The 21,603-nt window shown below is 51.0% G+C and overlaps 2 protein-coding genes across 7 annotated transcripts; one reads left to right on the top strand and one right to left on the bottom strand.

Annotated features, from left to right (window-relative positions):
- Positions 1 to 1,237: 1,237 nt before the first annotated feature.
- On the top strand, positions 1,238 to 7,366 carry LOC117834488 (protein Brevis radix-like 2). Of its 2 annotated transcripts, none has more exons than XM_034714060.2 (7): positions 1,238 to 1,677; positions 2,121 to 2,236; positions 3,670 to 3,859; positions 5,723 to 6,183; positions 6,268 to 6,409; positions 6,505 to 6,914; positions 7,023 to 7,366. In XM_034714060.2, exons 3-7 carry the CDS (start codon positions 3,755 to 3,757, stop codon positions 7,099 to 7,101), a joined length of 1,197 nt encoding a protein of 398 aa, XP_034569951.1. In that variant the 5' UTR covers positions 1,238 to 1,677; positions 2,121 to 2,236; positions 3,670 to 3,754; the 3' UTR covers positions 7,102 to 7,366. The 2 variants fall into 2 exon arrangements, with proteins under 2 accessions (XP_034569951.1, XP_034569945.1); XM_034714054.2 differs by having other exon boundaries at positions 3,667 to 3,859.
- Positions 7,367 to 7,617: 251 nt separating this feature from the next.
- On the bottom strand, positions 7,618 to 14,072 carry LOC117834451 (cyclin-dependent kinase F-4). Of its 5 annotated transcripts, none has more exons than XM_034714041.2 (19): positions 13,733 to 14,072; positions 12,425 to 12,685; positions 12,287 to 12,340; positions 12,023 to 12,184; positions 11,795 to 11,917; positions 11,608 to 11,686; positions 11,455 to 11,523; positions 11,285 to 11,374; positions 11,065 to 11,203; positions 10,482 to 10,584; positions 10,326 to 10,378; positions 10,166 to 10,232; positions 9,749 to 9,857; positions 9,108 to 9,173; positions 8,950 to 9,018; positions 8,792 to 8,858; positions 8,590 to 8,706; positions 8,379 to 8,489; positions 7,618 to 8,283 (listed from the first exon to the last, which is right to left on the bottom strand). In XM_034714041.2, the coding sequence occupies exons 5-19, from the start codon at positions 11,800 to 11,802 to the stop codon at positions 8,051 to 8,053; spliced, it is 1,380 nt and encodes a 459-aa protein (XP_034569932.1). In that variant the 5' UTR covers positions 11,803 to 11,917; positions 12,023 to 12,184; positions 12,287 to 12,340; positions 12,425 to 12,685; positions 13,733 to 14,072; the 3' UTR covers positions 7,618 to 8,050. The 5 variants fall into 5 exon arrangements, with proteins under 5 accessions (XP_034569932.1, XP_034569937.1, XP_034569915.1 ...); XM_034714046.2 differs by having other exon boundaries at positions 11,608 to 11,717; positions 12,444 to 12,685; XM_034714024.2 differs by having other exon boundaries at positions 12,444 to 12,685.
- Between the last annotated feature and the right edge of the window lie 7,531 nt (positions 14,073 to 21,603).

Raw genomic sequence — 21,603 nt, 5'->3', positions numbered from 1 at the left:
TTAGTTTTTCTCTTTAGCTTTTGCGCGCTCGGGCCTAACGTCGCCAACGCTTCTTTTCGCAAAGCCTCTCGAGGGACTATGCAGATCGGACTTAATCGAGTGCGCCATGCCGTATTGCCGTATTGCCAAAGGCAGCTCGTTTATTCCCTGTGTTGAAGCTTCAGTGAGAAGGGAACAATTCGCCGTCCATACTATTTCTAGAACGTCTTACAGTAATGCAGTCAGATTCAATTTCAAGCATTCAAACATACTGAAGTTAAAGTATTCGAAGCTTGTGTAAATTTGGTGTGCACCAACTGCGGCGAGCATGAACAATTGAGCTTACAGCTTGCTTGTATTTAACCACCAATGGAGGAAGAGTTTGTAAAGTCCAGTTTCCCTTTAAGGCAACTGTACTGCTCGTCACACATCAACTATTCTCCTTTGACATCAGGGCCACTGTACTTGGAGAACCAACTGATGGGTGACTGATGATCGATGCTTCCACGCGAACCGCCGGTTCCTCTCCGGTCAGTAGAGTGGCGCCTGTGCAGCAGACAGTGCCCGTTGCGCGCACGAACGAGTTGCCACCAAATGGTCCTTTTTTGTTTTCGTTCTGATCGTGATCGGGCCACCAAATCGACTTGACCACTCTTAAGTACACGCTGAATTGATCAGTGATCGCCGTGCCCTTCGTGTTCTGACCGCGCATCATGCCGCTGCCCACTGCAGGCGGGCGAGATCGGAGACGGGCACGGGAACAGTAGGCAACAGCGTGCTTACCATTTCCGGGCACCCACACGGCGCGGTCCGAATGATGGAACGCCGAGAACGCCACCGCCCGCCCTCATGATGCCCTGAGGGGATGATGCGCGCCCTAGCGCCTAGCGTGTGGCACCACCGAGCCATCGAGACCACGACCCCATCCCGGCGCACGTCGACGACGACAGCGGCGGCCGGACGGTGGCCGTGGCCTGGTCGCGAGCCCGCGACGGCACGGCGCATCATGTCCGCCCTACCAGGCTACCGCGCCCACGCGCCGCTGCGTGCCGTGCAGAGCCGCTGGCAGTGGCGCAGGTGCGATTGTTGGTCCCGGGGCCCGGCGGCGGCGGACCCACACCCGCCCGTCCGATGGGGCCTACGGCGCCACGCAGGCAGTCCAGTGTCCCGGCGGTCCCCCGGCGGGCGATACGGACGGCCCGGATCGCGTGGGGCCCGCCATCCCTGCAACCCCATGTATAAATACTCGGAGGCAGGAAGAGGGGCTCTCGCTCCGCGCGTGCTCTCGCTCGATTTCGGGGGTCGCGGATCAGACGGCGGGGAGCGAATCCGGGGCCCCGTCCGGCACCTGCCTGGCGCCCTGGCTGCCTTGCCTGCCTTCCCCTCTTCCTCACTCGCCTCCTCTCCTCTGCTCCGCTGCTGAGTTCGGCCTCGGAGGAAAAAAACAAGGGGAAGAACTCTTCCTCGTGTTCTTCCCGTTTGGCGTCGCCCGCGGCCCGCCGCAACCATCCAAAAGGCGGCAGCGCGTTTGCTCTGCATCTCCGGCTCTCCGTGTCGTCGCCCCCGGGGGGATCTTGCTGCTCCGCCGCCGCCCACAGGGGTCCGTCTTTCCAACACCGCCACCTGCCTCCAGACACTTCACCCGTGGGGAGACGGCGGAAGCCAGGGAGGGAGACGACTCATCAGAGAAGCAACAAGGTAACGGAGACTACTCTGCTGCTCCTCATTTCCATCAGGAGATCTTGTTCTATCAGACCTCGCATTCGGGCTATTCGTTTACTCTGCTTCTCGCTTTTCATTTCTCGTCGACGCATTTCTTTTTTTATATATAAAAAAGAGTTTTCGGGAGTGGCTTATCTCTGCGTTGGCTGTGACATGATGTCGATCATCAAGATCTCCGACCCTTTCTCGGGGTCCATCCGTGAGGGGTCGGTCCGTGGCAATCACCATTGTTTCCCGCTGTTGCCTTTTGCTCTGGCGCGGACACCCTTGCCCCGGCAATGAGTACTCGCTTGCTCCTTTGCCGCGACACGATTACTTGTTCATAAGCGCACCAGGCCCTTCGCGGAATGATTCGTGGCACGAGTTTTGGATGCCCACTTGCTCATATAGTCAGTCATTCCCCTTTCTTTGTCTTGCAGGTGTTCTTCAGCTCGTCTCGGAGTCAGAGGCTGCGGTGAGCAGGTGGCACTGTTGCTGCGGCGCAAGGAGCATTTCCGTGGCTGCCAAATTCGAGTCGATGGTCGCTCGCTGACCAGTAAGTTAACTGTGCCCCGCTTTGGCATCATCCACTGCCATTATTGATTGCTTACTGTACGTAGTTTCTTCCTTCCCGGCAAAGGTGCTTAGGCGGTTGTTAATCTCTAAATAACATCTTTCTTGGGGGAGATTTGGCTGATACAGACAGCTTGTGCTCGCCAATCTTTCCCGTAGTGGGCACCACTCCCCAGTCCCTGAAAAAACAAATGCTGTGGCCCCCTGGGCCTGCCTAAAAGGCCCTATTTATCCAGGCAGTATGTGCATCCTTGTTGCTTCTGCTCATTCTTAACCAGCTTCTTCTCAATGGAAACAAAGGGCTTTCAAAGCACAAGGGGACCCCACGTACCCGTGGCATAGGCTTAATTGGCTTCCAAGTGTTTGTCAACCAACCTGCTAGGTGTGCTGCTGCCAGCCACTGTTGGCCACTGTTGCTGTTCATTGTTTCCTGTTTTCCTCCAGCACAGCATCTCTTCAGTCCTTCCCGCACCTCTCTCCGCACCCTCTGGTTTCAGATCGAGCGATACGCACGTAACACCTCGGAGATCCATCAGAACCTTCACGGTCATGAATGGAGCCATCACTTGGAATTGGAAGGACACTCTGCTCGTGCTCTTCTAGCTCAAGAGCCTACCCGGCGCAGCAGCCAGCTTTGCTGCAGCCAAAACCGTCACCGCATGCATGTGCCACGCATCAATCAATCCGTCTATCCTTCTGCTTTGCCGTAGCCTCTCTGGCTCTCTGTGTGCCGTGGTAGTGGTAGTGTATAAAGAAAGCGGAAGCGTCCCCCGCCACTCGGCATTGACTTCGTGTCCAGCTTCGTTGCTGCATCGCATAGTGCCCCTACTCCCTTGTGTAGCCTGTAGCTAGGGCGAGCTCGACCAGTGGGACAAGCACGCACTGCACGTCGTAGCGAGCTAGAGGGTAGAGACAGTGCCCGACCTGGCCAGCGACATGCATGGAGCTAGTCTGAGGCTCTCGCTGAGTCTGAGCTACGGCCTGCCGCGTGCACGCACGGACGGGGCCGGGCCACGGGGACGGTCGGGTCGGGCCCCTCGCGCGCACGCGTGGGCTCTAGCGGGCACTGTCCCCGGCCGTGCAGCTCCGCTTGAATCCTGATGGTGGCGTGCGTTGGAACGGAACGGACGGCGTCACTGGCTTGGAATTGATAGCCTGCCGCCTTCCCGTCCTACACACTGCCTAGGTAGTATGGATCGGGTGCGTGTGCCCGTGTTTATGCGCTTCCTGCGCGCTGCAAGGTGTCGTATCCGGTCTGGAAATCTTCGAGCGCAGCTGTTTGTTCTGGCCTCTGTGCCTCGCCGCATCATTGAAATCTCTGTTGGATCTGGTTCCAACTTGTGAAGATTATGATTGAGGTAGTATGCTTATCTGCTTGCTTTTACTGACGAGCTTGTTCTGGTGTACGTGCAGCAGCAGCAGCAGCACTGTTCCATTCCATCGGCAGGTGAGCCCCGAGCCCGAGGATATCCATCGGGTGCGGGCGGCAAAAGGTTTGAAAATGCTGGCGTGCATCGCGTGCTCGGCCAAGGACGGCGGCGATCAGGACGGCCCCCGCGCCGCCACGCCCCACGGCAGGGACGCCGGCAAGTCCCTCACCTCCCAGGTAACCCCAATTACCCAACCCCACTGCCCTCTGCACGCTCCCCCATACGTGGATCATGGATGTGACGCGGCCGGATACGGCTGCTAGCCGAGAGAAGGAGGGAGCAAACGAGGATACGGCTGCTAGCCGCGTTGCTTTCCGTTTCCTTCCTGCCTTCCTGGCCGTCGTCCAGACCAGCAGCCGCCGCCAGCAGTACCACGCGACGCATTGATCCGTCGTGGATTGAATGCGCTGCCTCCTGTCTGCGCAGCGCAGCTTCATCGTCAATTCGTCATCGTCTCTCCTCCCATAATTTTCGCACGGCGTGCGAGCGCAGCTGTTGCTGCTGGCTGCTTGTCCGGCCCGGTTGTCTCCACGCTGTTGACGCCCCAACAGAGGGCCTGAGACGGACAGGGGAGCACTGCCGCAGCTTTTCTCCCTGTCACAAAATAATTGGGACGCTCGTACTCGTCTTTTCTATTTTTCTCGACGTAAAAAACTCCATTTTTTTTTCATGTTGCGTTGCAGTACAGTGTTGGTACGTGGTACGGGTACGGCGTGTTTGTAGCGTAGCGGTTTCAAGACGTCCGCCCGTTGGTAAAGCTGGTCAAGGGGCCAGCGCCCAGCGGAATGTGGCCGAGTGGGTACATGAGTAGATGTGGCGAAGGAAGGCTGCTTTTTCTTGCATTGCGTTGCATGGATCCCCACACCACCCCAGGCTTTGGAGTTTGGACTCTGTGCGCAATGTGATGTTGTGATTTGATTTCGGCCACTTTTGTTCCCCCATTCCCCTACCCTTTATTTTTTTTTTGTTTTCTCACTTGCTAGCTACTAGTTCCTGACTTTGCTGCCATTCTTCTGTCATCTTTACTCCAAAGATAAAATAATCCTGCTTGCTAGTACTCCTAGGTGATATTTTTACTCTCTCTTTTCTTGATCTGCGAAGATGCGATCTTCCGAAGCTGGAAAGACATTCTTTGGTTGATTTAACCTGAGCTTTACTCCGTCCTACAAGAATGTTTCCTCTGGTCCCTGGCAAGCAAAATGAAAAAAGAAAAAGAAAGGGTGTTTCTGGCGACGCAAAGAGTAAAATGACACTTTGTGTGTGGTTTGGTCCAGTGAATGGGCTGGCTCGGGGGCCCTAGGCCCAGGCTGGGCCTCATGTAGCTGCAACAACCCTCTCAGCTCGCATCCTCATGACACGACCAGGCCTCATGCATCACTGGGGGACTCGAGTATCCTTGTTTTGGCTTCCTGCTTGCTTTTGCCTTTGCTGTGCTTTAAGGCAAGGTACAAGCGTGTCCGCACAGCACACATCAACACATGCACTTATGGACCGATTATCCCCTCTGGGTGTTATTATGGCCAGCACCCAACTGCTTTGTTGGTGCTTTGTTCCTTGCTTCAGACAAAAGATGTTCCGGGTTAGGAGTGTGCTTTCGTGCTCTCTCTCGAGCCATCTGCTACTTAGTAACCTAAAGCCTCAAGTGCCTTGTTTGTGCCTTGCTAAGCTTAGGTCCTAATCAGGGCGGCGTGTCTATCATCAACCGTCTGCTGTTATCATTGACACTTTACTTAAAGACTGAATTCTCGCTTACGCTTGCTTGTCTGTCAAGGTGCGCTGCTTTTCCTCTTGTAATTTGTATGCTGTTGGGAACTAAATGTGCGCATATCATCCAAAGGAATCATCTTTGTTCCAAGATTTGTCACCGAATGCTAAGCAAATTGAGGTTGCTCAAAGGCGTCGTACGGAACAATAAGCGAAGTACTAGAACCGAACGTTAATTAATTCACACAAAAATGTATTAGTTGCTGTATGATAATTCTGCACCGCGGTGGAGATCACATCTGACGGAGGAAGCTTTTCCGCAAATGTGCTTTCAGCTCAAGGACATGGTGCTCAAGTTCTCCGGCTCCGGCAGCAGGCAGTACAAGGCCGCGGGGAGCCCCTCGTTCAGGGGCAACCGCTTCCACCGCAACAGCCGCCTCGCCGCGTACCCGGGCGTCATCGACGACTCGGGCTTCGCGTCGGACGGTGCCGCCGAGGGCTACGGTTACATGAGGACGGCGGCGGCCGCGAGATCCGTGCCGCCGCCGCCGCCTTGGGAGGCGGCCAAGGTCGTGCGTGGCTTCCCGCAGCACACCAGGAGCCCGAGCGCGAGCTGGATACCGAGCATCGGGGAGGAGGACGAGGAGGAGGAGGAGGATGACGACGAGGGGGTTGTTGTGCTGGAGGAGGACCGCGTGCCGCGGGAGTGGACGGCGCAGGTGGAGCCCGGCGTGCAGATCACCTTCGTCTCCATCCCCGGCGGTGCCGGCAACGACCTCAAGCGCATCCGCTTCAGGTGCGCTTACCGCGATCAGTTGAATTGTGTGTGATCAGGTGCATGATCAACTAACCGCGAGCATTGGATGCGTGCGTGTCGCAGCCGCGAGATGTTCAACAAGTGGGAGGCGCAGCGGTGGTGGGGGGAGAACTACGACCGCGTGGTGGAGCTGTACAACGTGCAGACGTTCAGCCGGCAGCAGGGCGTCTCCACGCCGACGTCCTCCGTCGACGACGCCACGCAGGTGCGTGTGGATCCTGCACGTAGCTAACAAGTCTTCTGTTTTTCGTCACCGATCAGATCACCGTCTGAAACGGTATCCTACGTATGTATATGCAGAGAGATTCTTCGTTCTACTCCCGCGCCGGGTCGACGAGGGAGAGCCCGGTGATCCTTCCGCCGACGGCGGCCGGCCGGCAGCAGCCGATCGCCCGCGCCGCGTCGTGCAGGGCGATGGCCGCGGCGTCCTCCACGGCGCGAGCCGCGTGCAACCCGTCGTCCACGGCCGTGCCGGACCCTTCGGACCACGTGTGGGCGCACCACTTCAACCTGCTCAACTCCGCGCCGGCTCCACCGCACTTCGACCCGTCGCGCGCGACGACGTCGTCCCTGGACGAGGCGTCCGTGTCCGTGAGCAACGCGAGCGACCTGGAGGCCACGGAGTGGGTGGAGCAGGACGAGCCCGGCGTGTGCATCACCATCCGCGAGTTCGGCGACGGCACCCGCGAGCTCCGCCGCGTCCGCTTCAGGCAAGTCAAATGCGCACTGTTAGCTGCTCAATCTGCCAATGCAAAAATTCACCTTCAAACATCTAGCCTGCTCATGCTAATTCGAACTGAATTCCTTTCTTGTTGCAGCCGAGAGAGGTTCGGCGAGGAGAGGGCCAAGGTGTGGTGGGAGCAGAACAGGGACAGAATACACGCGCAGTACCTGTGACGCCGGAGTGAGCTCTAGCGGAGCTGATGGAAGCTGGAAGCCGAGCCATCATGCCACGGTCAACGTTTAGAGTAGGGTTCTGTGATACTAGTGCGGCTACTATCTGTTAGCGTTAGTTTTTACTGGGTGAACAGAGAGAGGTGAAAGAGGTTGTGGGGGATGGAGCTTGTGTAAAACATGTTTACTGCTGCTGATCAGGGTTTGTGTGCTGATGACCAATGTATTTGTTTTCGTTTGATGTGCTGATATGGTGTTTGTCTCTTCAGATTCTGTGCTTACATTTTCTGAGTGCAGGCACGAATCATACACAAATCCTGTAAGCTGTTCCAGCTTTCAATCATTGGCTCTTTGCCTCCTTGCATACCTACATCTGCCCACGTTTAATAACAGCAGAACCACCATCTAGCAATGACAAAAGATGCGATACACAAACTCTCAGCAGTTTCAGGGTTTTTGGCTGGTCATGTGTAGTATTCATACCAACATAAAGTACTGCAAAAGTGATACTATACTGCGTGCTCACCAAAAAAACTTGTGCACTGTACATTCAAACCATATGTTCTCCCCTTGTAGGGCTCCAAGGACTTACAGACTGTTAATGTGCATATAAACAAACAGTTTGACAGGACTGGCGCAAGAAACATCGCATGACAAACCAAATTCAAATTAATAGCACAATCATGCTGATAAAAACATGGGGGACAAGCTCGAGGCAGGCAAAAAGCATATCAACGGCCCAGAAGAGGGTAAGGTCAGCAGGCTCGAGCCCTCTACAGTGGAATTTGCAACCCAATCTACCATGCATGTCGCCTGAATGCAACAAAACTAGGGAGATGGCACATTCACGTAACCATCACACTGCTGCTATCCTCTTCGGCACACTGGTTTTGTGCAGTATACTCTATACCCCTCCTGCAGCTGACCAATTTTTAGCTCAACATGTCCTCATTTAGCTGACCAATTTTCGTGTCAGCCTCTTTGCTGGAGGGATATCGTCAGACTTCCCGAGGAAGTCCGACTTGCCATGCCCAGCCTTCAACATCGGTACAGCAGGCTTCAGAGTGCTTCGTGTTCTGGATGTCACAGACATATGGGAAAGTTTCTCTGTAATTGACGAGACCTTCTGTATTGTTCCCCGTCCAGTTTCGGGCAAACTGCGTGAATGCCTAAGTACAGGATTCCCTGCAATCCCAAGAAAAGAAAAGGATATTTCCAACAATCAAAACCCAAATGCCATGCAGGGAATTGGGCAAGGCAACTATTTATAGGAGACTTGCCTGGGCTATTCCGAGCTGGTACCCGATTCATAGTTAGTTTATTGCTGTTCTCTGGTGGCCTCGTACTCTTCTGCGGTGCCGGACGATCCATGTGAAGTTTTCTTTGGACACCTGTAAGGCCGGTAATGAAATAAACAATCAAAAAACACTCTGCAAGGCCGTAATGCTGGCTTACTCCGCCCAATTAAAAAAAACAGGCAAGAAATATTACCAGTTTTAGATAAACTATTTAATTTTGTGGATGTGGTGCTATGAGATTTCATCGTGGATAGAGTTCCAGTTGAGTATCTTCGAGCAACATTGTTCTCTGAAACTCCTTTCGCTCCAACTAAAACAAATGAACCGAGAACAGATAAAACAAGAGTATCCTAAATGAATTAGCTACAAAGAAAAATACTAGTCTGTTAACTAACCACATGGAGGAGTTTTAGGAAGTGCTGAAGCTTTCGACCGAACAGGTGGTGGAACGTATGTACAACCCTAAAAGTTGGCAACCAGAAAACAGATTACTCTGCTGAGGAGAAAAGAACAGAACCTTGTCAATGGAAATGGTGAAGAAAAAAACAATTACCTGAAAGAAGGTATGCTGGAGGACTTCTGTGGCCTTTGGTCTCTTGCAAGGATCCCATGAGCACAGTGACTGCAAGATGTGACAATAAAATAAAAGCAATCAATTAATGCAATGATTGAATGATATACCATCAAAGATAATATAAATGTGGAACTCACTGATATGAGGTCGATTGCCTCGCTACTAGCTGATGTCATCACTTCCGATAGTTTATTGCCTTTGATCTGCATGGTTAGAAAACACACTCAACCTTAGATTAAACATCAGGATGTCATTCAACATGTATTCACAATGAGGGAGGGGGGGGGGGGGGGGGGGGGCGGGCAAAGGTAGCACAATCCATCCATTGGGGTTAACTAGCAATCATGAAGCAGAAGCATGCACAGTACAATGGCAATAGAATAAAATGGAACTGTATAAGAATGGACAAGGATTCAAGAAAAACTTAGTACGGGATAACAGATTCTAACAATTCAGGCTGACTCAAGTGACATGTATGATGTATTTTTCATTTATTGCAATAAACAAGAACCAAAAGAAAGTATCCCCAGGAGAATTACCTCCATTGACAAATAAGCATTGTTTTGGACAGTGACATAGTTTCTTAAACGCAATCTTGATCAACAACTTAGTGAAAAATAATTTTTAAACCTAAAAAAATAATTTTTCAGAAAATGTATTCTTTTGGAAACCCTACTTTTATTATTAGATTCATATACACTGGCTGCATCCTTCTAGGTGGGCACATGTTTTTGACTTGAGACAGTATCAAAGAGGAAAGAAACTAGTGAATATTGACCTGTGGGAACTGATACTTCATGGCTTCTGCAAGAGACAATCCTTGGGGCCAAGATTGCTCATCTGGACTACCGATAACATTGCATATCTTGTGAATCTCATCCGCTTCACTAAATGGTGAAATTAATAAGGGATAAGAGAAAACAACCATGAAGAGAAAAGAGAACAAAATAGATAATTATTTTAATTGAAATGAGGGGTTAGGGATCTGCAAAGAATCTAGACAGATAATAAAACCAAAAGAAATTAAATCTTGCGACAAAAATATTCAAGTCTGGACTGAAAATCAAGATATATCAACAGACAACCTTTAGTGCGCACTCAATCATTGAGGTGCCACCAACAAGAAAGCACCAAACAAAACGAGCAAACAGATTTGAAAGTGTCAAGTTTAGCAGCGTACATAGTCAACCATTACCTGGTGCCAGGGAAAAGAGGATGGAGTGTCAACAGCTCAGCCATTATGGCACCCATAGCCCACATATCTACAAGTTCGCAAAGGGAAGAAATGCCAATTTATCAGTTGAGTTGGTTCCATGGATAGCCTAAAACTAAGCAAGCAGTAACTATTTTCATACCAACTGCAGAATCATATGCAGATGACTGGAGCAAGACTTCCGGTGCTCGATACCTAAGACATTCAAACATAGGGATCAACAAAAGAAAAGACAGGACTGTTTCCTTTTTATTGATGTGTGCTTGGGTGTCTAGTTTGAAGAGTGCACAGTGCTAACCAGCGAGTTGAGACGTATTCTGTGTAGGGTGGCACTGATGAGACTTCCCTTGCAAGACCAAAGTCTGCTAACTTTATGACATCTTTGTTAACCAACAAATTCTCTGCACAATCAAGTCATGCAATTATCAGTAAAGCATGATTGTGCTCCGGATTTTGATGCAATACACTCCCTTAGTACAAGAAAGTATTGTTTTTTTGTTATAATCTTAACTTCAGCCATAAATAACATTTTTATATAAGGTGAGATTGAATATTTGAAAATGATATGGGCAGATTTGTCTTCAAGAGTAGGTTTTATGAATATAATGCAATAGAAGCCTTTGTTCTACTCTTGTTTGTTGTTACTGCAACTAGTGTATCCCACAATGTGGGAGTATCTCGGCTGAGACGAAATGTATATGGAGTATTTGAATTTACTAGACCACCCCATACATTGCAACATTATTCATACAAGCAGTCAAAGTAGCGTATTAGTAACATATGATGTCCAAAAATAACAAAAAAATTGTCACCAACTGGAGTAGCTTCTGACAGGCTATGGAAACATCTCAACTGAATAATGACAAAACACGAGAGCTAACCAGGTTTTAGGTCACGATGAAAGTAGCCCCTCTGATGCATGTAAGCAAGAGCCTGAAAAATCTGAAAGCACCAGTTGCGGACATCAGACTCCGGGAAAGGTTTGACCTTATCTTTCATAAGTTGGTAGAGATTACACTCCTGAAAAAACAAGGGTTCTGATTCAACAAGAGCACAATAATGGGGCAGTTGAATATTTGCTATAAAAAACACCTTAATTACCATGTATTCCATTATGAAGTAAAGTATATCATTTTCCCTGATAACCTCCTTGAGCTTCACGATGTTAGGATGATTCATGCGCCGTAAAGACTTAAAAAAAAAAGAAATGTCAGTTGAAAGAACAAAGCAAAAAATAAGATGTCAGAAAACACATCACTGGTCTAGAATACCTTTACTTCACGCAGACTCATACATTCCTCAAAAGAATAATACTTTTTCTTCATTTTCTTAACAGCAACCTACATTAGCATTCCCACATTATTGTTATTTCATTCAGAGCTCACTGTAAAAAGCTTTAAAAAACTAAATCTTCGGATACATACAACTTCACCATTCTGTTTATTTATAGCACGCCATACACTCCCGAAAGTCCCATCACCAACTTCCTTTATCAACTTGAATCTGAAGAAGACACGTTGTAAGGCAAAGCAACCTAAAATAGAGGATCTGTAGAACTGTGACATGTAAGAAAAAAAGCAACGTAAAATAGCCACTCAATACAAAAGTTACCTATCCATTGTTAGGTACCCCAGCTGCCTTGTGCAAGTTTTTCCCTTCAGAATAACCAAGTCCAGAGAAATATGAACAGCCAACGCAAGTGTGTTCGCAAGTTTTAGCTGAGTAATCTCTTGTCTGCAATAGCAAATAAGATACATGATTCAGTCAATTAGTAGTTTTAGAGCAGAGAAAAATAAATAATCAGTAAGGTTTGATAAGCTCTGAAAGATAACAAAATACCTCAGTGTGTGGGATTCTGTTCCACTACAAGCCCGTTGCAACCATAGTATGGAGTTGCAAAATGTAGCAAGGATTGAGCCCTGACCTCAAATGGTACTCAAAAACAAAACAACTAACTAGGGCAGCAAGAGATGTCTGCTGAATGCAGCAAAGATTAATATCCTGCAAACAAGAAATGAAATTTAGAACATGTCAAGTAAGCCACTAGAATAGAATCTCTTCGCATGCCAATGTATGTGGCAAAGTGCAGAAAGATGTGCGTACCCCACTTATATGATCACCATCTACTTGAAAAGAAGCTTTTCAGGATTTGATGTGCTGGTAGGAAGAAGGGAAAAATGAGAACCCAAAATGCACAGCACAGTAACACAAAAGAAATGAAGAGCAAATTGGTGAAGTTACATGTAGATGTCTGGCATACATTGAAATATAACTTCAGGAAAAGATCGCACCGGCCTGCTTATTGTTGAGCATAGAGGGGCATATAGCCGCTATGTGTAGTTCACCAGAGAGGAGAGATGGGTGTTCTCACGAGCAAAGGCACGCCAATCAAGTGTTTCTTTCGAAAAGAACTGCTTGCATTGAAGGGGATATGCCCGGCAGACCACTTTTTCCATGTCTCGGATGAACAATTCAAGCTCCCAAATTCACCGCTGGTGCAATCTAGTCAACAATTTAAGTCAGAAAGCTTTGCAGTATCTACAGGCACTATTCTTGCACATATGATGGACACGAAATATGCAAAAGGTACTAAAACCATCGACATCCAGCTTTCCAACATGTACCATATGCAACCAGTTTCAAACAGCCTACACTCATCAAACTTGACAACATTCACAGCTACAAATGCAAGACAAAAATGTTGCACAATGAATCCATCTACCATGCCAACATATATTAGAATACATAGAAATAAAAGGCACCTTTTCTCCTCTTTTGAAAAATAATGAAATTATTACCCACCACGTGTTTGCTAGCAAGGCCACATTCATATGCACATACTAAATAATTGAAGATCATGCCCATGGGAGAACCAACATAATTGCAATTGCAGTTAAATGGAAGATGAACTTTATTATCAATGTAGAACATGACAACTCTGGATATGCACATTAGCATAACAAAGCTAGCTTCTTTTCTATCAGTTGCAACAACAATTCAGCGTGGCAATCAACGATGGTATACTCCGAAAAAGAACATAGAAAGTGGTTCCATCAGGCAATTAGCGGCGACAACAATCCATCGCACAAAGACAGTCAAGGACATACAACCACCACGGAGCAGGAAAATGATAGCATTAAGCTGGAACATGGGGCAAACGACCTGCATTGACCCTTAATCGCAATGTAAACCTTCTCCGAACGAAAAGCAACATTTAATCATCCTTGCAGAGATTAAAAAAAGGAGACTTTTACCATCCTAGATGAAGCTAGAAAGGGGACCTTTTCCGACATTAAGACAAATCAACCAATCCAATGAAACAGATCCAAGACATCGTACCACAAAACACAGCATCACGCAAGGGCCACAGCGGCGCGCCCGGACGCCGCCCAGATCCGGCGCCTGGTGCGCAGATCCGGGGCCAAAATCCCGCCGAGCAAGCAAAGCAACGCGGCGCGGCGAAGCAAACGCAGAGGCAGGCGGGCGCGGACAAAAAAGCGCGAGGGCGCGTGCGTAGAGGCGGAACAGGAGAAGGAATCGATTCCATACCTTACCCTGCGGGAGAGGACAGAGCATAGGGTGGTGGCGAGTCGCGCCCCCCACGTGGTTGCAGCGTGCCCTGCCCTGCCTGCCTCCCTGCCGCGCGGACCGGGGGGAAGGAAGGAAGCTCGCCGCGCCGGCGGCGGCGCCGTGGGGTGTGTGGGACGGGGAGGGAAGATGGGGGAGCCGCGGGCCTTCCGGTTTCTACCCGCGCCGCGCCCCGTTACTTTTTATAACCATGGCAGGCCACCGCCAGCAACCCTGCCTGCTCTCCTCGCGTTGCGTCGCCTCTCGCACTCCGCCCCCGCCTTGCTTGGGCTTGCCTGCCTGTCTGCCTGCCGCTCGCGGCGCCCCTCCCCTTTTTTGCCCGCTTTTAACCGCTCCCAGCTCGTTTTCGCGGTCGCCCCGGCGGACGCGAAAGCGCTCGCCTTTCTTTCACCGTCCTCTTCTTCTCGTTTTTTTTTTTCTACGGGGACGACTCCTGCGATTGGCAAGCAAGTGGGCGTCAGGGCGTTGGATTGGGGAAAAGGAGATGGCAGCGATTGCCAGCCGGCTGGCTGGCTAGCTTGCGATCACGGCCTAATGCATTGTTAATCACGATTTGGATCGAGATGATGGGCCACTTATCTCCTCGGGTGGACTTTTCCTGCGCGATCGCGACGCCTCTGTTAGCTAGCGATCAAGCCATACCAACTGCGACGATGCGATCTAAGCAAATCCGTACCCGCTCCATCCGGTTTCCGTTTTAACCCGAGACGGCACGTTTTGAATATTCATTCATATCCATTCACGCTCGAAGCTGCAGTTCATTCCAAAAATTCTCTCGCCACGGGATGATCACGGGTCCTGCTGCTTTCTCACCGGTATCTCCACTCGGATCATTCCACCGGGCCAGCGCCGGATGGTGACGGAGCTCGATGGCCCTAGACGACCAACCAACCTAGCTTTTAGCTACCTGCTGCCTGTTAGGTCTGGCACTCGCCCTCGCACCGCACCTGCAAGGCACAAAGGAGGGCCCGGGCGCTCACGAGCCACCCCCACACCCGCACAGCACCATGCCGTGCCGGCGTCTCCACATTCCGTGCCATCGACAGCACGGCCGGTCCCCGCCGCAGCGCTGCCGAGTGGGAAGTGTGTAGTAGTGAGCTAATGCCGGTGGATTGGTCCTGACGCAAGCGAGCAAGCAAGCTGACACGGATCTCCGCTCCCGGTTGGTGGCCCGTCGCCGTTGCGAGCTCGGCGACGCTAGTCCCATCGTGGTATGTAGGCTGCTCTGTTCCAACGGACGAGTCGGTCCGATTAATAGTGTGGAATGCTCAATTATAAGCTTGTTTCTGCTATTATTGGGGGAGTTTAGTTAGTTCTCTATTCTCCGCGGATTTTGTATTCTATCTCTTGTTTACTTCCCTCTAAAATCCCAACTTTGGCACTATGCAAAAAGAAGATTCTCCATCATATCAAACTTGCGGTACATGCATGAAGTACTAAATGTAGATGAAATCAAAAACTAATTGCACAGTTTTGTTGTACTTTGCGAGACGAATGTTTTGAGCCTAATTAGTCAATATTTGGACAATAATTCACAAATACAAACGAAATGCTACAGTTGCGCATTTATGGCAAAATACTAATTTTGCCACTCCCAAATTGGGAAGTAAACAATACCCTAGCTGGGGAAATCGGGTACAATGATTTCTTCGGTGTTTCGATCGTGTGAGCTCCAGAACTGGTGAGATGACAGAAGTGTCCAGGAATTATATAAGCGATCGGTTGCTGGCCAAGCCTGAAATGACAAAATCTTGACATGCTGAAACTGAATCCCAAGTTCCCAGCTCCCCAATCACAAGGAATCAGCCATCCGCCCCCAAAGTCTGGGTGCTACCCAGCTGCACTGCAATCCATCATAACTCCAAGCTTGGTACAGCCTGCGTATCCCAGCGTTCTATTGGAGGATCCTTTGCTTCTTCTCGTCGTCGTCCTCCTGCCTCTGATCTGATGGGACCGAGCGGTTCCGGATCAGACGGGACGGCGCGGATCAGTCGCCTGTTTAGTTACCTTCAAAATCCCAACTTTAGCACTATGTAAAAACAAAATTTTCCATCACATCAAACTTACGGTACATGCATGGAATACTAAATGTAGACGAAATCAAAAACTAATTGCACAGTTTTGTTGTACTTTGCGAGACGAATCTTTTGAGCTTAGTCAATGTTTGGACAATAATTCACAAATACAAACGAAATGCTACAGTTGCACATTTATAGCAAAATGCAAACTTTGTCACTATTAATTTAGGAACTAAACAAGACGTACAGATAAAATCCCACTGTTCGCTCACGTGCTAGATCTGGCTGCAGCACCCATGGAGGCAACAGACAGATGAGGTGAATGACCCTTGCCACGCGCACATGGCAAGATGCTCTCCCAAGCTTCACAGTCTCGCGCCGCGTCTTGTGCTGTGCCTGTGCGCCGAGAGGTGGGTCAAGCTCACCACGAAACTGGCCTCCCCTTGCTCGGAACGAAACCAACAAACATTTTCTGTGTGCAGGCGCCGCACAGCATCCCAGGCGACACGCCCTTCCCTTGGCGCTCTAGGTTTCTAGAGTTGTGTTTGTTGTCTGGCCTAGATCGAGCCCGTATGATACAAGAAATCCGTGTTTGGTTTGCTGACTTAAATTCTCGAGATCATATTTAGTTGCATGACCATATTTAGTTGCGTGGACTATATTGTGATCATGTTTGGTTGCATGACCATATTTGATTGCGTGGACTGTATTTGTAATCATGTTTGGTTGCATAGCCATGTTTAGTTGCGTGAACTCTATTGTGTATGGTTAGCCCTTCTATGGGTGGGTGCATATCACCACTTTCACACTCCATTCTCATTTATCTTTCTCTTTAATTATTTACTTCTACTATTTTTATTGTTACATAAATCTATTTCCGTTTCTTCTGTTTTTTTACCTCCACCGCTATCTTCCCTTTCTATCTCCTGTCTCCACTACATATTTCTTGGCTTCTTGCTGCTGCCCAGCAAGCTCATTGTGTATGGTTAGCCCTTCTATGGGTGGGTGCATATCACCACTTTCACACTCCATTCTCATTTATCTTTCTCTTTAATTATTTACTTCAACTATTTTTATTGTTACATAAATCTATTTCCGTTTCTTCTGTTTTTTTACCTCCACCGCTATCTTCCCTTTCTATCTCCTGTCTCCACTACATATTTCTTGGCTTCTTGCTGCTGCCCAGCAAGCTCATCTGCTGCGTCTCTCTCCCTTCGATCTCTTCCGGTTCCAAAAGCTAACCCATCCCACCCATCCTTCTCCCCCCTGATCCAATCCATCGGTAATGCTCCTGTCGAGGTCAAGCTGGAGGGAGCAGATCGAGCGCCTTCTCCAGCGCGTCAGCGAGCGGCGCTAGTACCACTCGGCGAGAGCCCGAGGAACCGAATCCGGCGTGTTCCCCGACGCCACCGCGTCCACGGCTGTCGCCACCCTTTCCGGCTTCCGCGGCGGCCATGCGGTCCTCGTCGCTGCTTCCACGAGGCGTATGCGATGCGCGAGCTGAGTGCGCGGTGCCGGGGCAGCAACAACGAGCCGGCGCGAGCGCGGCCAGGGAAGCGCCGACGAGCTGGGCGTGAGGGCGGCGGCGGGGCACTAGTAGGCGTGGGCCGAGCGCACGGGCGTGGTAGGATGCTCGCGCTGCGCCGCGGCAGTGGCGGGGTACAAGCAGCTGGAGCGGTGCAGGAAGTGAGGCGAAACATTCACTTGGGTCAACGGGGGCTGAACAGAGCCTGGCCGAGTTAGGGCCGTTTGGATACACCCATTAAACTTTATCACATGGCACATCGGGTTTGATACACCCGTTAAACTTTTATCACCTGTCACATCGGATGTTTGATACTAATTAAGAATATGAAACATAGTCTAATTATAAAATTAATTGCACAGGTGGAGTCTAATTCGCGAGACGAATCTATTAATACTATTAGCTTGTATTTAGTCCTTCTAATTAGCATCTGAACCTTTGATGTGATCCTGCTACAATTTAACTTGATTTGGGCGTACTAGCTCAGCCAGGCTAGGAGCCGGAGCCCTCGGTGGCCTGGCTAAGGCCCTGTTTGGCATGGCTCCAGCTCTAGGTGGAGCTGCTCTACTCCAGAACTCCAGGTAGAGTCAAGCTCCACTCCAGAACTCCAGAAATAAAATGGGGTGTTTGGCTAGATGGGTACTCTCAGCTCAAAAAAATCGATTTCAGTGTTGATTGCCATTGTTGCCCCCAATTCAGACCCCACTTGTCATCCTCTCCCTCTCCTTTCTTCCTCCTTTCTTTCTCCCTCTGTCTCTCTACCGTTACCCACTGGTCATCATTACCACGGTCACACCTAGCTCCTCCCTCGATCTCCTCCTCACTTCCGGCCGCCGATCGATGGAGAACGAGCTGCCGATGTCGGGTGCCCACGGTGTCAGCCTCAACGACCTCTCTTGAAGCGTCCCCACATAAGTAGAGACTAAATGTGATCCAAATTATCAGTCCTAGGAGGCTGATAACACATTTATTCAACAGATAGTTCAGAAACCGTACAGCTCCCGAAGGAGCGGGCGGGCAAGCCACACCCAAAGCAAGACTAAAGCGATAACAACACAAATCCAAGTTGCAGTCCAGTCGGACTCCGGGCTGCAATCGGAGCTAAGCGTCAGCGGAAGCATCCTGCAAAAGGGCCAACACCGCAGGCAGCGTTGGGTGCAGACGCAACCTCCTACTCGAAGTCCTCGGCGACGAAGTCCGGATCTTCCTCTGAAGTAACAACACAAGGGTGAGTACAAAAGTACTCAGCAAGTCCAACCCCATCCACGGAGGGGAAATACAACAGAGTATGCACAAGAATAATCAAGGAATAAGCTATGGTTTATTTGCAGTAAAGCTAAATTTTAGACACATGCAGGGTTCCATTTCAAAGAAGTTTCATGAAAACATTTTAATAAACAATATATCAAGTGGGGTTGATCCTACACAAAGGATCCAAGTTTTATCGCTACCGGACTCCCCGTCCGCCGTAGCGCACGGCACATCTGCCGGACACTTCCAAAATTCCACGCACCCACACACGCAGTAGAAATACCAGCCATCCTCAAAAGCTAGTTGTGTGACCGAGCCGTAACTCGTCCAATGCCGTGGACACGGCTACCCGGATAGGTTTTAACTCTGCAGAGGTTGTACACTTTTCCCACAAGTAGGGTACCGTATCGCGATCACCTTAGTGTCGGTACGGATCCTAACAAAGCCATTACCCACCTTAGCCAACACTGACTAGTCAACGCAAGAGCGCTCAAGGGGTTAGCAACCCATCCACGGGGCCGTAACCGGGACCTAAGTCACCAAGAGTTTAGTCCTTTTCCAAGGCCTCCCGTTGCTCACCAGCACACCTGAAGCCTAGCAGTTTAGCTAGTGGGATTTATGCTAAGCCGTTGCCCATACAACGGTCGAGTGGTTGTACGATAATGGAATTAGGCAGGATGACACATCAACTCGGTCCTTAGTCATGACAAGATGGATATCTCCCACACTGCTCAACCACTGAGGTACGAGCCCATCAACCCGGCGTTCCACACAAGAAACACCCATCCATCTCATCCACCACTTCTCTTAACACCCGAAAACCCTACTCCTCAGTTAAACATACTCACACATTAATTTTCGAGTAATCAAGTGTAGTCAAGTTGAGTTTGGATAATGAGTTCCTAAGCGTTCTAGCAGTATTTATCATCTAAACAGAGCAACTCATATTTAGAGATAAATATGGGACAATCAAGGAATAGTCGTAACAATCAAGGGGTGGCTATCCAACCATGTCTTGCGATAAAACAATATGCATGTTATAAAACAGGCCAATAGGTTGTGTCTGAAAAACTGGGTATTAAGTATGCATCAAAGGGTGAGATTGGACTTGCAGTTCTCAAAGCCTTCCGGGAGCTCCTGCTCGCGGTACTGGTCCTCGGGCTCGGGCTCGCGGTCGAACTCCTCCTCGCGCTCCTCCTCGGGTACTCCACGATCTACGGCACACACAAACGAGCACACAATAAATAAAAAGGAAAAAGGGTTTTACCCGATGACCTCCGATTAGGAAACATGAACGGAAAATAGGTAGGAAGGGTATTTTCGTGGGATTTTGATATGCCTCGGCGGAAATATATGAGAGGAGGCCGTGGTCGAGTTTGGGGTTAATCGGAGGAGATTTGGCGCATGAAATGACGGGTTAAAGGAGTATTAGGGGCTTTAAAACGGGGCTTAGGACTGAACCGCGAGAGTAGGGGCCTATCTGTAATTATTTTTGGAATGGTGGAAGGACTGGTTCGCGAATCAGGGAAATTTGTGGGTTGGGTCGCGAGGAGAGGGATTTACCCCTTCTTCTTCCTGGAAACAATCAGGAGCTTGAGAGGAGAAATGGCCGTCGGCGTTCTGGTGGTGGGAGTGGAGGAAGGCAAGGTGCTCGTGGTGAGGGTGTGGAGGTGAAGGCTCGGCTCCCTCCTTTTATAGGCGGCGCGCGGGCGGGCGAGGGCCGAGGTAATGATGGCGGCCGGACTTTTGACCGGTGGCGTGCCGGAGTGGTGGAGCTCGTGGATGGCGTGGCGGCGTGGTCGACGAGGCCACAGGGGCGGCGACCGGGGACCGGCGACGCGACGCGACGCACCGAGCCAAGCGCTAGACGCCAAGGCGCGAGCGGGCGTGGCACGGCGACGTGACGCGGTGCGGGCGCGGCGCGGCGAGGCGCGCGGGCGCGGCGCGGCGAGGCGCGCGGGCGCGCGGCCCAGCGCGCGCGAGCGCGGCCCGGCGCCTCGGCGCCCGTGCCAGGCAGGGGGGCGGTGCAAGTGGGTGGGGGTGCCAGGAAGTAAAAGAGGAGAGAGAAGAAAGGGAAAGGAGAGGAGGAAGAAGGAGAAGGAAAAAGGAGAAGGGAAAGAAAGAGGAAGAAAAAGAAAGAGGGAAGAGAAAGAGAGGGAAGGGAGGGGAAAAAGATGGCGGAAATTGCGGGATTCGTCTGCGCGGTGACGGATTTGACGGGCACGCGTCGAAAATTACGGGGAGTGGAAAAATGGAGAATTGACGGGCCGGGGCCAGGACGGCGAGTCCGACGGAAGAGGAAAGGATTTGACGGAGCTCGGCGGTCGGAAAAATTTTGGAAAGTGTTTTTAACGGGTGATTTAACTGGGTGTATTTTACGGGCGTTACATCTCTCCCCGCGGCCGCTGCCATGGACCCGCCGTTGCCGCCGTCCCCGCCATCGACGGCGGCTGCTGCCTGTGGGAGTCCTTCACCTGCAACTACTGCCACCGCAGGTTCTACAGCTCGCAGGCGCTGGGCGGCCACCAAAACGCGCACAAGCTCGAGCGCACCCTCGCCAAGCGCAGCCGGGACATCCTCGCCACCGCCGCGTCACCGTCCTCGTCCCCGCCACTGACGCAGGCGCCATCGGCCATCGTCTTCCACGCCGCGCCACCAGAACACAACAACAACAGGGACGACGACTTCCTGCAGCAGGCGGCGCCACCGACACCGAGCGTCGTGATGGACATGGCAGGATGGGGCGCTGACACGGCCATCGCGGCTGACAGCGGCTGTGGCCGCCTCGGCCTCGGCCTCGGCCATGGCCGGAATGGGGATGGCGTCAACCCCCACCCTTGCGGCGGGGCTCGTCGGTCGGGGGGCTGCGCCATCGAGGATGGGCATGGGAACTCGCACCCGAAGGAAGAGAAGGGGAAGGCACCATTAGCAGCCCCGCCCCTTCCAATGGTTTCGCTGCTGCGGCGACCAGCGTGGCTGGGGCCTCTGGTGCCGGCGGTGGGATGGTGCGGCAGGCGGCGGGGGGTGGGGCTGGCGGC

This window comes from Setaria viridis, chromosome 1, assembly GCF_005286985.2.
Source record: "Setaria viridis chromosome 1, Setaria_viridis_v4.0, whole genome shotgun sequence".
NCBI lineage: Eukaryota > Viridiplantae > Streptophyta > Magnoliopsida > Poales > Poaceae > Setaria > Setaria viridis.
Note: the sequence above shows the minus strand (reverse complement) of the source record. Positions and strands in the feature narration are given on the sequence as shown.

Excerpts from the sequence above, each read along its gene's own strand:
- LOC117834451 (XM_034714041.2), bottom strand. Across the intron at positions 9,858-10,165 it reads CCTCTTTTCCCTGGCACCAG|TGAAGCGGATGAGATTCACA; the intron begins GTAATGGTTGAC and ends TTCACCATTTAG. Across the intron at positions 8,707-8,791 it reads TCCTAAAACTCCTCCATGTG|TTGGAGCGAAAGGAGTTTCA; the intron begins GTTAGTTAACAG and ends CATTTGTTTTAG.
- LOC117834488 (XM_034714060.2), top strand. The coding sequence starts at position 3,755 with ATGCTGGCGTGCATCGCGTGCTCGGCCAAGGACGGCGGCGATCAGGAC. Across the intron at positions 3,860-5,722 it reads GCAAGTCCCTCACCTCCCAG|CTCAAGGACATGGTGCTCAA; the intron begins GTAACCCCAATT and ends ATGTGCTTTCAG. Across the intron at positions 6,410-6,504 it reads CCGTCGACGACGCCACGCAG|AGAGATTCTTCGTTCTACTC; the intron begins GTGCGTGTGGAT and ends ATGTATATGCAG.